General features: G+C 37.9%; 1 protein-coding gene across 1 annotated transcript in view; it reads left to right on the top strand.

Annotated features, from left to right (window-relative positions):
- Positions 1–16,141, top strand: part of DLK1 (delta like non-canonical Notch ligand 1) — a gene marked incomplete at its 5' end in the record, with an annotated part of 352,334 nt that overhangs the window by 118,507 nt on the left and 217,686 nt on the right. The window contains one exon of the mRNA XM_044061062.1: positions 1–4. This exon is cut by the window's left edge and continues 138 nt beyond it. Coding sequence (XP_043916997.1) covers positions 1–4 — 4 coding nt within the window. The remainder of the gene's footprint in view (positions 5–16,141) is intronic.

The following is a 16,141-nucleotide window of genomic DNA, read 5'->3' as shown; positions in this document are numbered from 1 at the left end:
ATGGGTAAGAAGCATATGGCATGGTTTCTGATTTTGTTCTGTTTCTTATGTAGGTACTGTGCTAACCATGGAAGAGCACTCAGTTGGATTACTGCATACAGAGGAGAAGCTGTGTGATATCCTGCAGTCTGCATATGCCAGCTTGTGAAATGTATTATAATCAGATGGACTGAATGATAGGAAATTATTTCTTAATCAGAATAATGAATATGAATTTTAAATAGCTTGAATGTGATTTATATTTTGAAAGCTTTTGTTATGTAAGTATCATAGACATTTTCATTACAGCAACAGATGTAATTACAGACTATTAAATGATGCATAAAGCTCTGCTGCTTTTTTAAAATGTAAACTAAAGGTCTCTACTTTCTTCAAAGCAGAGAGAGTAGCTGTTAGCAAGTCAAAGGCAGCAAACTTGTTATTCTGTTTACAACTGTCTCCAAACAATCACAAGAAAGGTTAACTACTACACTTCCTATACCCGATATAGAGATTCCCTGGGATTCATTAACAATCTAGTTGACTTCATGCTAAGCCTACATGATCTAAGTGTGTTAATGCAATGAACAGCAACACTAACCGAATATGCATGCTGCTTATTGCGCTTACATGTTTGCAAGCACCTGTTCTTGGCCAGCAAGATGACATGCTTGTAGACAAAGGTAACATATAGCACACACTGTAGCCCTGAAATTTTAAGGGCACGTACTGTGAAATAATTCTGAAGGAGGGAAAGTGAAATGGGGGAATATTACATAAAAATAGTATTTTTCCTGCAAAATAATTAATAGGGGGAAGGGAAAATGGGTAGAGTAGTCATACATCATAGGCAAATGTGCTGATGTGAAAGAGAAACATATGTAACATAATCCTGGCATAATGATGCTGTGATAATTATAATGTGGGAATGACAATACCAGTGTTATGCATATAAACAAAAACAGTCATGGTACGAAGGATGTAATAAGGTTATAAAGCCACAGTGTAACCAAGGGGATTTAAATGGGATATACACGTTAATAAAATGCTGACTTAGGATAACAGCAAGAACAGAAGTTACATTATGGGACATAGACTGCAGTTCTTGCATGCAAGATGTATATACAGGGAATTTATGTATGCAGTCTGTCACCACTGTTCTGTTCTGCACCTCAGCTTGTATGCACAAGAACAAATGGACCTGACAGCTATAATGTCAGCTAGATCAGAAATGAACATGTTTTTGCAAAGAAAAGTCAGTGGCAGCCATAGGAAAGGGGGTTTATCACCTACAAACATATAAAAGGCAAGCAAATGTTTTATAGTCATATAAATGATAAATGGTAATCTAATAACAAAGACACATACATAACTGACAAATGATAAACATCGGATGACATGTCATGATTTCAAGTTTTCCATTGCTAAGTTGCAAACATCTCAGACATCATTATACTGGACACACTCACATGGAATTACAGGGAACAGTAAAGTAACAGCAATGCAAAAGCTCAGACACATAAAAAAGTGTTGTAAAAAAAGGACCAATCACGGCTGCATGCCATAAAGTAGGAAATGTTTACGGAACCTTCATCTGCCATTAAGCTGTATAGTGTGATGAAAACAATAGCACTAATAAAAAAATGTCTTGATGCAGACATGTAATAAAGAGCATAATTCATTTGGTTATAGGTAATACCCGTGAGCAATGAATGACACAGTAAACATTTGCATCATGCAATTTCCAAACACATGCCAGGACAGATATCACAGAGATGCATACCAATCATGGATGCCACAGAAATATGCATATTGGTTATGTCATAAAGAACACCCTTGAATAGATTACAGCACTTTCCTATCTTAAGGGGTATATATGTCCTATTTTGTAGGACAAGGCCTGATAAAGTTGATCTTCTGTGCCATAAATATTGGCTATGTGTAAGCCACTGCTGTCTGATAGACAAATGTTATCAGATTCAAACCCCTGACTATTATATTAGGTTTTCTCCCAGCCTCTGTATTGATTACCTTTGCCATATCAGATGTCAATAGAGACTCTAACAAATCACTGAACTGCATGTGTGTATTAAGAAAGGAGTTGTAAATATATAATGAACAATCAGATTCAGTTGGCATGCTGGAAAGGAGCTACACTTTACTGTCCCCACAATGATGAACAATACAATATCAATGTTTCTTTGGGAAAGGAAACTGTATCCAATGTGTATTACATACACTGCCCCAGAATTGAGCAACAGTCTTATCAGTGTAGGTGTGGTATACAAGCCATGCCCCGAATAACCATATTTTTGACATGCAATCAAAACTTGTGATGATGTACCATTGTGTAACAAACAAACAAAAAAAATGGATAATAAATAGATACAATAGTGTTTTTGCAATGTCAGCACATTCATAATGCTTCCCTTTCAGGATTTGAACAGCAAGCTATGTGACTCTAACAACTAATGCAAAGTGAATAAATGAAAAGAGCCATAGACGAAATCCTAGCACAACTATGACAGTACACATATGGTAACTTATTACATCTGATGCATGTGTTGCAAGCAATGTATTTGAGACAAAGAGGATGGTCAAAGCCTCGCCCACTGTCAAAGGAAAAATATACTTTAAAAATGATCAAAACACGGTAGGTTCAGGTTAAGGCACTTTAATCTTGCAGCAAGGAGACAAAAACGTGCTATTACAGAGTTTGTCTAACCAGAAACAGGAAATACTTTCATTTTTATACATTCTTTAACAAGACATTGCCTACCAAGCTGACGTAACAAATTACCAGTCTTTTCATCATCACTTGTTGACCATCAGTCTCATGAATTTCTGCTGATTTATCAATTTTTGTGAGAAACTTCCTAAGGAAAACAATGTGGCCTTGATTACCACCAGTTAGATACATGTTATGTTGCCATTCAAGGTACTATGGCTAATTCAAGCACAAAGCTAACAGTTCATTTCTCTAATAATCCTTTGTCTACATTATCTCTAAGCTTCTGAAGCTGTACATGTTCTCATGCTTCGAACAGAGCTGATTGTTTAGAATCATTGCATTTACAGAATATAGCATTGTTCATTCATTCGTTCCTGACCTAGCAGATAAGCACCTGCTTCTCAAGTGCATTTCCAAAAAGCATAAACACGAATATTGCTGTGCTAGCAATTACTAGGTCAGAGGGTACCTTGCAAGTTTCAGAAAGCACACTGCAGTTTCAAAAAGCATCTTTTTCAGTCTCATATGAAACTCAATTTATATATATCACAGTGCATGTAAAATAGAATGAAAAACATGTTAATTCTCCTAACTATTAATTAGCATTAAGCATAAACACATTAATACATATTTTTCTAACATTTCCCTCCTGGTAATACTTTATAATTCTATTTTCAAAAAGAATAAACAGTTTTCTTCTTTTCCTAACCTCTTCCAATCAGGATTTGCAGTTAAGAAAATCATTCAGTTTAAACTTTTATGAAAGTGTTTCACATTCTAGCAGCTCTTCAAATTCAGTACTTTGATACATAGTCTCAGATACTGATATGTCTATAAATTCTTTGATTAATTTCTTCATGCAGGGGATTACACAACAAACACAAACTCCTATTAGGAGTAATCCCACCCCAATGGCAATCAAAATGTTCATTAGGATGGAACCCCACCCCCCAAATAAATTCTGGAAAAAGTCCATCAGAGGGTTTGGGCCTGGTTTGGTCATGGCCGACACATGTTGAATTACCTCAAGACGGTCATTGATCTCGTGCTGATGATCTGGAATAAACGCACAGCATTCTTCTTGATTAAAGCACACGTCCCACCCCTCGCCACTAGGGTGAAGTCAACAGCCATTCAGTTTTGGGGCACTATAGTTCTCATTGCATTCAGTTCATCAGTTATCAGTTCAAGAGCAGAAAAAGTCGCATTACTCATCACTTCGAGAAGTTTAGACAGTTTTCGCAGCTCCCAAATCGATTTAACTGTGCCATATGCAGGTAATATGCCTGCCCACGATATGACAGCATCACTCAAGTCCATGTGCGCAAGTTTGGTTCCCACATTATGATGGTCTTTCCAGCCCACCTTGATCTGTCCCACTGGATTCTCAGGTTTTTTAACAGCCTTTTTGGTCACATCTCGAGTATTTTGAATAATCCCTGAGGTAAAACTGCAGTGTGTTGTATGGCTGGGACCATGTATCCCAAAAAACAACTGCCAGACCAATTCTCAGGTAACCATTTATATGCTTTTTTACCACACACAAAATAACAGTCCTCTACTTTAGTTGTTACTTTGTTACAAAATGACTGCCCTGCATGAAACATTTTCCTATCTATTACAGATAACTGTTTAAAAAGTAGAGGATTACGTTGTACCTGATCAAGAGTCTTATGCATAGATTTAAGAAATGAGTTATAATCTGTACTACAAGATCCACCTAGATCATTTGCTTTTGTATAACATTTATATTGTACAGTGACATTACACTTGCTCCAACCCACTTGTATGGTATCATTTTTGTAAAAACATACAATTCCTTTTTGTGTCACAGGCAAATACAGTGCTACTTTATCATATGCTTTAATAGCTACTGTGTCAAAAATCAGATTTTCCCAGGTCTCATTGACCCCTAGGGGGATAGCAGCCATCAATAAATCCCCGTATGCTGTTGGTATGGCCTTGCAGACCTAGCAGTTCGAAACATTAAAAGTCTCAGCATACACACGTGTAATTGCCTGATAAGTGTTAAAGTTCGAATGCCAGTCTATGTTTGGCCCATCACGTTTAATCAGTTCAACTTTTGTGGCAGGAAAAAGGAGTGGCCACAACAAAAAGAACAATGTAATTAGCATAGCTATCAAAATGATCATGCAAGTTTTCTGAGGTTGCTCAATGTCTCTATTCACTCTATACCTGGCCATTTTGTTCTCGTTGTACAACAGTAACAAGGTTTTTGTCCAATTCAAAGTTGTTGACCAATTTACAGTGTGTCAAATGAATCCAGGATGCTCGCTCCGTGATCTTGACTGCAGTGGATGTCGACAGTAGTACCTGGTATGGCCCTTCCCACTTCGGAGAACTCCAGTTCTTTTTCTTCACAATCTTCACCCAGACCCAGGTGCCTGGGGCTACTGCTGCTTCCGATTTTGGTTGCTCTTTATCTGAAACAGAATTTAACTGCAAAAGTTTGTTATTCAAAAATCGTCTCATATACCCTGCAAGTGAACTGTCAGCCTCTTGCTCTGCAGACATGAGAGGTTTCCACTGAGGTGTATAATATGCCCTCCAAAACAAAGTTTCAAAAGGAGTCAATCCCTTTGCATTTGGAACAGTTCTCATGCTCAACAGTGCTAGAGGCAAACAGTGCACCCAGTTCTTTTGTGTCTCACTAATCAATTTCCTAAGCTTATTCTTCAACACCCCATTGTGTCTCTCTACTAATCCTGCAGATTGGGGGTGATATAAGCAGTGATTTTTTAACGATATCCCAAAATAGCGACTAAGTTGTTGTACTGTTTGGTTCACAAAATGTGTACCGTTGTCACTATAAATCTTTTCCGATATGCCAAATCTAGGAATAATTTCTTTAACAAGGACATTTGCAACAGTACCTGCATCTGGATTTTTAGTTGGAAAAGCTTCCACCCATTTGGAAAACATATCTATAATGATAAGACAATACTTTTTATTTTCACATTTGTTCAGTTCTATAAAATCCTTACAAATAGTATGAAACGGATACGGTGGTGTAGGGAAACTCCCTTGCTTAGGCTTCAATGCCCCTTGTGCATGATGCTTGTTACAAGCATGGCATGCTGCACAAAAAGTTTTTGTATAATTAGTAAATCCATACGTTGTAAACACTCGATTCACTAACTGCACCATCCCTCCTGTTGAGACATGGCTCTGCCCATGGCTCAACAAAGCTGCATATCTAAACAAGTTAGATGGTAAGATTGGTTTCTTTTCTTTGGAGATGTACAGTCCCTTCTCAAGGATTGCTCCTCATTTTACCCACTTTTGTTTTTCTACATTTGTAGTAAGTGTCTGCATTGTTTTCAACATTTCTAAATCTAAAATCTCAGAGGGTTGTAATTCCTCACTCAAAAGAAAAGCTTCTGAGGCTGAAGCTGCCTGTTTTTCAGCTGTATCAGCCCTTGCGTTACCTTTTGAAATCCTATCCTGTTGCTTGGTATGAGCTATGCATTTGCTAATAGCTACTTTTTGAAGTAACTGAATAGAGTCTAATAAATCTAAAATGAATTGCTCATGATTAATTGGTTTACCAGTAGATGTTATCATTCCTCTATTTTTCCACTGCTGCACAAAAACATGTACAGTAGAAAAAGCATACTGACTATCAGTAAAAATATTCACTTTCTTACCTTCTGCTAAGGTACATGCCCTTGTCAAGGCAATCAATTCTGCTGCTTGTGCAGATAAGTTGTGTGGTAAAGATTTTGCTTCTAAAGTCTCGGTATCAGAAATGACTGCATACCCCACTAGAGTCCGTCCTGTAGGACCCCTCCTGCATGAACCGTCCACATAGTATGTCACCTTGGCATCATCCAAGGGAACATCTGTAAGGTCTTGTTTAGGTAATGTCTTTTGCTCAATCTCCTGCAGGCAGCAGTGCGGTTTGCCATCTGCAGGGGTTGGGAGCAAGGTTGATGGATTCAAAGTTGTGCATCATTCAATTGTCATATGAAGTTGGCTCAACAGTATAGTCATACGGGAAAGATGTCTAGCAGGAGAAAGATATGCTACTTTTTCTTGCAGTAAAATGACTGCGACTGCATGAGGCACTCTCAATGTGAGAGGGTGGAACAACACTACTGAGGCTGAAGCCTGCACTGCCATTGCAGCTGCAACTACTGCTTGTACACAGTGGGGCAAGGATCGCACCACTGGGTCTAACTGTGATGAATAGTAAGCTATGGGGTGTTGTTTGTCTCCATGCTGCTGTGTCAACACTGATGTCATATAACCTTGCTTACAGTCTACAGTTTGGAAAAATTGCTTATGATAGTTTGGTAATCCTAAAACTAAGGAAGATGCTATCAGTTGTTTTAGCTTGCAGAAAGCTGCTTCTGCTTCTGGTGTCCACTGTAATAAATCCTGTGCTGCCATCGGTTTTTTGAATATCAAATTAGTCAGTGGGGCAGATTCCAAAGCATAATTTGGTATCCAACCCCGACAAAAATTAGTAGTTCCCAGGAAGGACATCATTTCCTTCTTGGTAGTTGGTCTAGGTGCTTGTAATATTGCTGTTTTTCTGTCTTCATCTAATATTTTGCCTTCTTTGGATATTACATATCTCAGGTATTTAACTTATTTCCTCCAAAGTTGCAGTTTGTTTTTGTTTACCTTGTGTCTTTGAGTAGCTAAAAATTGTAATAATGCTATGGTATCCTCTCTACATTCTCACTGGGTGGGGGCTGCCAGCAGAATGTCGTCTACATAAAGTAAAATCTGACTACCTTTCGGTGGGATAAATCCCGCCAGGTTGCTTGCCATTTCTTGTGCAAATATCATTTGACTTTCACAATAACCCTGTGGTAATCTCGCATATGTATACCGTTTCCTCTGAAACATAAATGCAAACGAATGTTGGCTGTCGGGGTGTATCGGTATTGAGAAAAATGCATTACTAATATCTACCACAGAAAAATACTTCTGCTGAGGCTTCAAATCATTCAATAAGTTGTGCGGATCTGGCACCGTTGGTGCCCTGGGTATAACTGCATCATTTACGGCCTGTAGATCTTGGACCATATGCCATTCCCCATTTACTTTCCTAACAGGAAATAAGGGTGTATTACATTGTGAATCGGGAGATTCTATTAAGACTCCTTCCTAAGGCTGCTATTATAGGTTTGATCCCTATCTCTGCATCCTTTCTCAAGGGATACTGTCTTTTCTGAGGTCTAAATGCTGATTTTGGCGTAATAGTAACTGGTACTGCTGTTCAAATAAGTCCTACATCTGATTTCCCTGTTGACCAGAGAGTCTCTGGTATGTCTCGCAAGGCTTTTTCCTCTTCTTCCAATAAGAGTAATACTCAGCTATTCTCACTGGCCTGTGAGTGCACAGCTGGGTGTGTCTGTGTTATCCAATTCAATTTATGCTTCTGTACTCCTTGTTCAGGTAGTTCTAACTCTGTCTGCTTTTCCCACCTTGTGACTTTTTCTCCTAAGTCTGCCCATCTCAAACTTCTATTTTTGGTTAAGCTAATATGTGGCAGTCGATTAGATTTGTAAAGTGCTAAAAATTCCTGGGGCAATGAACAGCTTATTACGCTGTTTCCTTCTGTGTCCCAGTACAATTTTCGTAACACTAGCCTGTTTGCATGGTTTTGAAACAACTTCTGCTCATATTCTTTATCAGGTCCTGGTCTATTACAGTAATATAGAGTACAGTGCAACAAATGTTGTTTGTCAATGTCAAGGGAGGGGGATTTGCTGATGGCTGCATTCATCAGTTCTTCGGTTACTGCCCCTGGGCCAGTTGTAATCAAGTCCTGGCTGTACCAATAATATGTCTCACCCTCCGGTCGCACTACAAAAGTATTCATTTGTTGCTGTGCTTCCATACCCTGCATGGTTGGAACTACGACTATGCCAAATATCTGCATTAAGTCTCTGCCCAAGAGATTTACTGGGCATTTTGCGTAAACAACATTTTTACTTTTCTGGGTCATTCCAGAAACGGGGTCAGTTATTGCTATGTCATGGGAGAGTGGCTCCCGATACAGCTGTCCATTAGCTGCTTTCACTAGTATGTAATCTGGTGATTCTGACTCTTCCGGTAATTTGGAAGGATGTATCAAGGTCCGCGAAGCCCCTGAGTCACACAAAAATTTGACTTCCCTCCCCTCTACTAGAAGCGTAACTTCTGGTTTTGTATCTGCTAAGTAGAGCTCTAGGCTCAATAATGCTAAGTCTAAAATTTCATTTTCTTCAACATCTATAAATTCATGTACATCCTCTACCCCTTCTGTCACATCTTCTACCCTTGCTAGCACATTCTCATTTGTCTTTTCCTGTTTGTTCTCATCCAGTGATTCCTGACTATCATATAGTCATTCCTCATCCTCCTTATCTTCCATAGTCACTTTTTTATTTAGCCTGCAATCCCTTGCCAAATGTCCTTTTTTCCCGCATTTAAAACATTCACCCCTTTTCTTTCTTTCTTCAAAATCTTCTGATTGTTTATCAGATTGTTTGTTTCCTTGGGTATTTTTCTTACCCTTTCTCCCGGTTTGTACTACAAAAACTTCTGACCCATCTTCTGCTGCAAATACTTGAGTTTTCTTCTTCTTTTTACTATTAAAATGCCTTTCTGCATGTCTTGCATATTCAAGTAATGGCTGCAATCTACTTGTACGATGATCTACCATGTGCTTTGTAATAAAGCTGCTAATGGGAGTTATACTACCTTTTAAGAATGCATTCTTTAGCTGCTGCTCATATGGGGAATCATGTGTTTGATTTTCGGGTATCTGCATTCTGTAGTGGTTATTAAAACACTTTAATAATCTAGCATAATATCTATCAACCCTTTCACCTTCTTGTTGTATGCACTGATTAATGCAAGTCCAATCAGCCCTTGGCTTCCATTTTTCAGAGATTCGGTCTGTCAGACCTTTTACTCTGTTATCCAATTCTGTATTACTATGTGGGAGTGGTCTAAGCTCTGCGTCACAGGGATTCCTGTCGCCACTGATCATGTGCCAATCTGGACCTACAATTTGTCTAACTACTTTTTCTACTTCCTCCCCATTCAAATGGTAACTTAATCTCATACCCTGTAAGTCTTCTAAAAATTTTCTAAAATTTACTTTCGGATGGGGAATTCCCTCCGTGGCTTTCCGGATATCTTCCGGTGTCCACTATCTATAAACTAAAAGAGTCGGATCCTGTCCTGCTTGTCCTGCCTGAGAATTTGGTACTTCTATGAGTGGACATATCTCTTCCTCACTCATAGCTTGTGATTTTCTATTCATTTTGTATAATTCAATCTCCCCTCTCAAGTTACGTGTTCGAGACCTAGTCTCGATAGGATCCCTGACAAATTGTTTTGATGTTGTAGGAACAGCTGGGTATAGCGGAGGTGGATCAGCTTGTTCACTCGCTTCATATTCTGGTAAGGGAAGCGGAGGGGGCGAAGGAGGGGCTGTTGCTATTACCAAGTTATTATCTTCTTTGTCTAAGAACATTGCTTTTGAATTTTTAATCTTTTGTTCTCTGCGATTTGTCGCCTCAAGCCACCTATGTGCTTGAGGGACTCCTAATTGTCGTTGCTTTTTTAACTGACCTTTTGCGTCTTTTTTAAGTTGTCTGATGAGTTTAATAAGTGCAAGTTTATCTAAATTACCATCAAATTTATATTTATCAACCCATTTCGTATAGTACTTAACATTATCGGCACGTTGTAATTGCATATATTTCGCGTCTTCAGTTAGGGGCACGTCTCGGGAACTTTTCGTGCACTGATTTCCCATATTGCCTTAGCTAAGCTGTAAATTGTTACATAACCCTTCTTATCACGTGGTACCACAGTTCTACACCTTTTCACAGTTTATCTAGAGTAACTGTCTACCTATTCTGTTTCCCTGATCTATGACAAGACAGTAACCTTTTTGTCCCTGATCTGCACATGCAAATCTTCCTGACAAAAAACAGTTCAGCAACTAGTCCCTGATCTTAAAACAGAAAATAAAGGTAAATTCCTCCTTACCTGACCCTCCGTGAGTTGATCCACCGGATTGTTGACTCGTCCTCCAATCCTAGATCAGAAACAGTGGCTGGCCTCTTTTGAATGACAATTCAGTCGGAGGTCTTTCAAAACAGAAGAGCCAATTTGGACTAGAGCGAGAGGTACTTTCCGGTCCGAAGGACCAAACTGTCAAAGGAAAAATATACTTTAAAAATGATCAAAACATGGCAGGTTCAGGTTAAGGCACTTTAATCGTGCAGCAAGGAGACAAAAACGTGCTATTACACAGTTTGTCTAACCATAAACAGGAAATACTTTCATTTTTATACATTCTCTAACAAGACATTGCCTACCAAGCTGACGTAACAAATTACCAGTCTTTTCATCATCACTTGTTGACCATCAGTCTCATGAATTTCTGCTGATTTATCAATTTTTGTGAGAAACTTCCTAAGGAAAACAACATGGCCTTGATTACCACCAGTTAGATACATGTTATGTTGCCATTCAAGGTACTATGGCTAATTCAAGCACAAAGCTAACAGTTCATTTCTCTAATAATCCTTTGTCTACATTATCTCTAAGCTTCTCCAGCTGTACATGTTCTCATACTTCGAACAGAGCTGATTATTTAGAATCATTACATTTACAGAATATAGCATTGTTCATTCATTCGTTCCTGACCTAGCAGATAAGCACCTGCTTCTCAAGTACATTTCCAAAAGGCATAAACACGAATATTGCTGTGCTAGCAATTACTAGGTCAGACGGCATCTTGCAAGTTTCAGAAAGCACACTGCAGTTTCAAAAAAGCATCTTTTTCAGTCTCATATGAAACTCAATTTATATATATCACAGTGCATGTAAAATAGAATGAAAAACATATTAATTCTCCTAACTATTAATTAGCATTAAGCATACACACATTAATACATATTTTTCTAACACCCACTGTAAATGGCTTCATTATAACTTTGGTGGATACCAGTATAAGGCCCAGCAATGCTAATAGGTACTAAATGTGAATGTGAAATCCTTTTATTTTCTCTGGTGCCTCTCTTCTGTATGATGAAAATCTCCTGGTTTCTCTTTTTTTTAATTAAAAAAAAAAAAAAAAAAAAAAAAAACGGAAATCTTCCTTTCACCATTGCTTCCTTTACAAAGCACTGATGTGTGAATTGATGACTGAAAAAATGGTAGAGATCTTTCAGCACAGTCCATGACAAGACGTTTGTCAAAGGTAAAGCATATTTAAAACATTAGCATTTGGGACCATCACAACTGTAGATCAGAGTGTAGTGTGTGCACTATGTCTTTAAGAAGCATGTGAGGCTGTGCATGCATGTATATATTCCAGACATGTGCAATCCCCAGTGCCATTTTGAAGAATCAGCTAGTGTGTAAGCATGTATGACCACAGCAGTTAGTTTGTATATAAGTCGTAGTCTAATAAGCTTTACAGTAATGTGTTTGTATAGAATAATTCTGCTTAAAAAGAACCCACAAAAATTTGTTTATTCGTGTACCAATACAAAAGCGACATGGTGTCAGAAGTGGGATGGAAAAGAAGAAAACATTTGGAGCCATGAGATGTAAAGGCAACAGTGAAGGCAAAACCAAACGAAAACAGTGCAAACATAACCAGGAGGAATAAAAGGTAATGAAAAGCAACTTGAATTATTTACTCTATGCAAAGAGGCAAGAAAAGGCACTACAAGAGCACAAACTGCATTATCAGGCAAGCGGAAAGCTCAAAATGTTTGAAAGCTAAATAGAATTTTTAAGATAAACATGTCGGATGAAACAAATGTGGTTAAAGTACAAAACAAACACGTTAAAGATAAAATGAGCATGTTAAAGTATGATACAAACATGTTTAAGGCAGAAAGAATGTGTTTAAGACATAACAAGGCGTATTTAGAGTAACAAGCACAAAGGAAGTATGCTGGGCATTAAAAAAGAAAAAGGGTTTAAACGAGCAAAAGGATATTAAATAAATAAAAAAGACAAGGGGCACAGTAAATAAATAAATAAATAAATAGAAAGCAAGGCGGCTGCAATGTTGGGCAAAGTACTGTGTTTGGGCATAATCATGACTTTGTTTGATAGAAAAAAGCAACTAAAGTAATTTGAAGTATCTCAGAGTGTGTAAAAGTGCTTACAGTGTGTGCTTATTACTGTGCATGTATTTCAAAGAGTTCACTGTGTGTAGAGTGCAACTATCTCATATCATTCATTTGAAGCTTGGCTGTTTGCAGGAAAGTTCTTATGTTGGGTGTGGCTTTTCACAGAGTGTAATCATTACATTGTGCTTCTTGTACTTTAAGGAGTTGCCTGGCAAGGTGCTGCCATTTTTGAAACATTTCAGTGAATTGCATCTAGTTATTTACAAAGTTCACATAACTCAAGAGGCATTCAATTTGGGCAACCAGAATCAGATTGTTCACATTGTGCAATTGCTCAGCGAGTTTCTTGTATTAAAGAAAGGTGTTTCTTATAAAAGATTACAAGAGTATTTCAGACTTCATGAATTTCTCAGTTGCATTGCAAAGTTCTCGAATGTTTCTTAAAATGATGAATTTAATAAGTGATAATGCATGATTGTTTCATGCCTGCCTCTATCAATAAATTTCCAATCAACTACTTTAGCATTTTTGCCTTTACCAATTCCGCTAGCCAGTGATTCAGCATTGTTGCCATTACTTATCGAAATTCATGAAAGCATTAAATAGTCTGAGAAACATATGAAAGTACTTTAAGCAATGCAAAGTCAGAGAAAGTATTTCATTAAGCTCCGTAAAGCAGTAAATGAGTTGAAAAGCTATTCCGCTGACTCTTGTAAAGCCTTGAGAAAGCTAAAAAGTTATTTCTCAAAGTACAATAAAGCATTGAGAAACTTAAAAAAAACTATTTCATAAAGCACAGTGAAGCATTAAGAAATTTGCAAAAGTATTTTGCAAAGTGCAATAAAGCATCAAGAAGCCTGAGAGGTTTGTTTTGCAAAGTCCAATCAATTGAAAGCACTACGTGGTTATTTATTCACACAATACCGATAAGCGCAAAGAAAGAAAGTGCAGTTGTAAAGAAGAGCGCAACGAAATTGAATGCTCATGCCAATTACTTATGTATGTATATGTATGTGTGTGGGTGTGTATATCTGTACATATTTGCAAGACCCATCACTGGTATATGTTAATGTGGCAGACAGATTTGAAAGACCACAACTGCTTGTGTTTGAACAGAATATTGCAGAGAACTGGAGAATATTTGAACAGAAGTGTGATATTTTATACAAGCAGCTTATGCAGATAGAGATGCATGCACAAGGGCATTTATTTTATTTAATATAACAGGATCTGAGGCTATAGAAAGAGAGCATTCATTTGTATATGCAGCAGCAGTGTATGAAGGTGAAGGTGCAGACCGCCATATTGTTGTGCAAGCTGAATCCAGAGAAGACCCAGAGTATTTAAAGTGTAAGTTCAGAGAAATGTGCAACACCCAGACAAACATTACATTAGAGAGGCATTTGTTTTACACAAGGAATCAGAAAACAGAGGGAAACATTTGTATCTTATATAACTGACTTGAGGAACAAGGCCAAAACGTGTCAGTTTGGTGACTTAAAAGATGAGCTGATAAAGGATAGACTTGTATGTAGTATTAATAGTGCTATTGTGAGGAAGATTTTGCTTTGTGACAGTAATTTGACCTTAAGTAAAGCAATAGAGATTTATCACATCGATGAGGTGACAGAAAGTTACATGGACATGCTTATGAATGACAAAAGCATGGTTTTGATTAGCTCCAGAGCAAACGTAGATAATATGCAACATGTGGCCAACAGAAACAAGCCTAAGCAAAGAGCAATCATAGGAATTCCGAAGAAGGTGCCGAGTATTGTAGAAAGTTCCAGGAGAAGTGTCAGTTCCACCGCCATCTCAGTGTTATATAAGCATGAGTCAGCAAAACCCAAGCTTAGCTTTATCGTTAACTGTCGAAACTGTGGTGGAAATCATGAATCTAAAAGAGAGAAATGTTTAACATATGGTCAGCAGTGCCATAAGTGTAAAAAATGGATCCACGTTCAAAAGTTTTTCAAATAGAGCCAAAACAATCAGCTTTCTATGTAGATGGTGTATCAGTGCTGGGAGAAAGAGATGATGCAGAAAACTTACTAACAAAGAGTGAAGTGTTTTGCACAGTTCGGATAAATGGGAAATCCACAGAGCTCAAAGTAGACACTGGATCAAAGTGCAATGTTATATCAGCAGATGCATTTGCAAAAGTAAGAGTCAACAAACCACTCACTGTAACCAGCAGTGTGAGACTTGTTGTGTATGGAGATGATGAAATTCAAACCGAAGGTTCAGTAATACTTCCATCTTAATTGGCTGAGAACTGTTACAACTTATTATTCTGTGCAGTCTGAAAACCAGTGCAATCTTTATTAGGTCTCAAAGATAGTTTGAGAATAATTCTGCTTTCTTTTGCTAAAGAAGATCATCACGTAAGTGCAGTTCCAAGTTCAAGTTTTGCAGAAGCCATTTTCTCAGAGTATGCTGATGTTTTCGATGACAAGTTGGGCAAGCTTCCAGTTGTGCATTCTATGAAATTAGACCTCGAAGTCACTCCAGTGGTCACACCAGCAAGAAGAGTTCCGATAGCTGTGCAAGATAAAGTCAAAGCTCAGTTGGACAAGATGGTGCAGCAAGGTGTGATTTATCCAGTCACAGAACCAACTGAATGGGTGTCATCCATGGTAGCCACTCACAAGAAAGTCTCAAATGAAATCAGAATATGCATTGACCCTAGAGATTTGAACAAAGCATTAAAGAGGCCATATCACTCAATGCGCACAGTAGAGGAAGTCACAGCTATAATACCAAATACTACTGTATTTTCTGTTTTGGATGCAAAGAGTTTATTTTGGCAAGTGATGCTTGATAACAAATCTTCATTTCTAACTACTTTTAGTACCCCGTTTGGCAGATACAGATTTTCTAAGAATGCCATTTGGAATAAATTCTGCAAGTGAAATTTTTCAGAGTGCGATGGAACAAGTTCTTTCTGGCTATCCTTGCTCCATAATAGTAAACAATCTACTAGTTGGAGGCAATGGCAAAGCAGAGCATGACAGAAACCTCAAGAAAGTTCTAGATAGAGCATGTGAGGTAAATTTAAAGCTCAATCCTCTGAAGTGCAAATTCAGACTTCCAGAAGTGGCCTACATAGGACATTTGTTTACAAGTACAGGTTTAAAACTGGACCCAACCAAACAGCTATTTTAGAGATGCCAGCACCAGATAATGTGCAGCGTTTACAGCATTTTGTGGGCATGATCAATTATTTGTGCAAGTTTATACTAGATTTCAGTGAGCTGACAGTACTGTTAAGAGAGCTAATATGAAAGAATGTCATATGGTCATG

This window comes from Protopterus annectens, chromosome 2.part0 (genome assembly GCF_019279795.1).
Source record: "Protopterus annectens isolate FY-2018-M chromosome 2.part0, PAN1.0, whole genome shotgun sequence".
Lineage (NCBI taxonomy): Eukaryota > Metazoa > Chordata > Ceratodontiformes > Protopteridae > Protopterus > Protopterus annectens.
The sequence above is the reverse complement of the archived record's forward strand: the minus strand, read 5'-3'. Positions and strand labels throughout refer to the sequence as shown.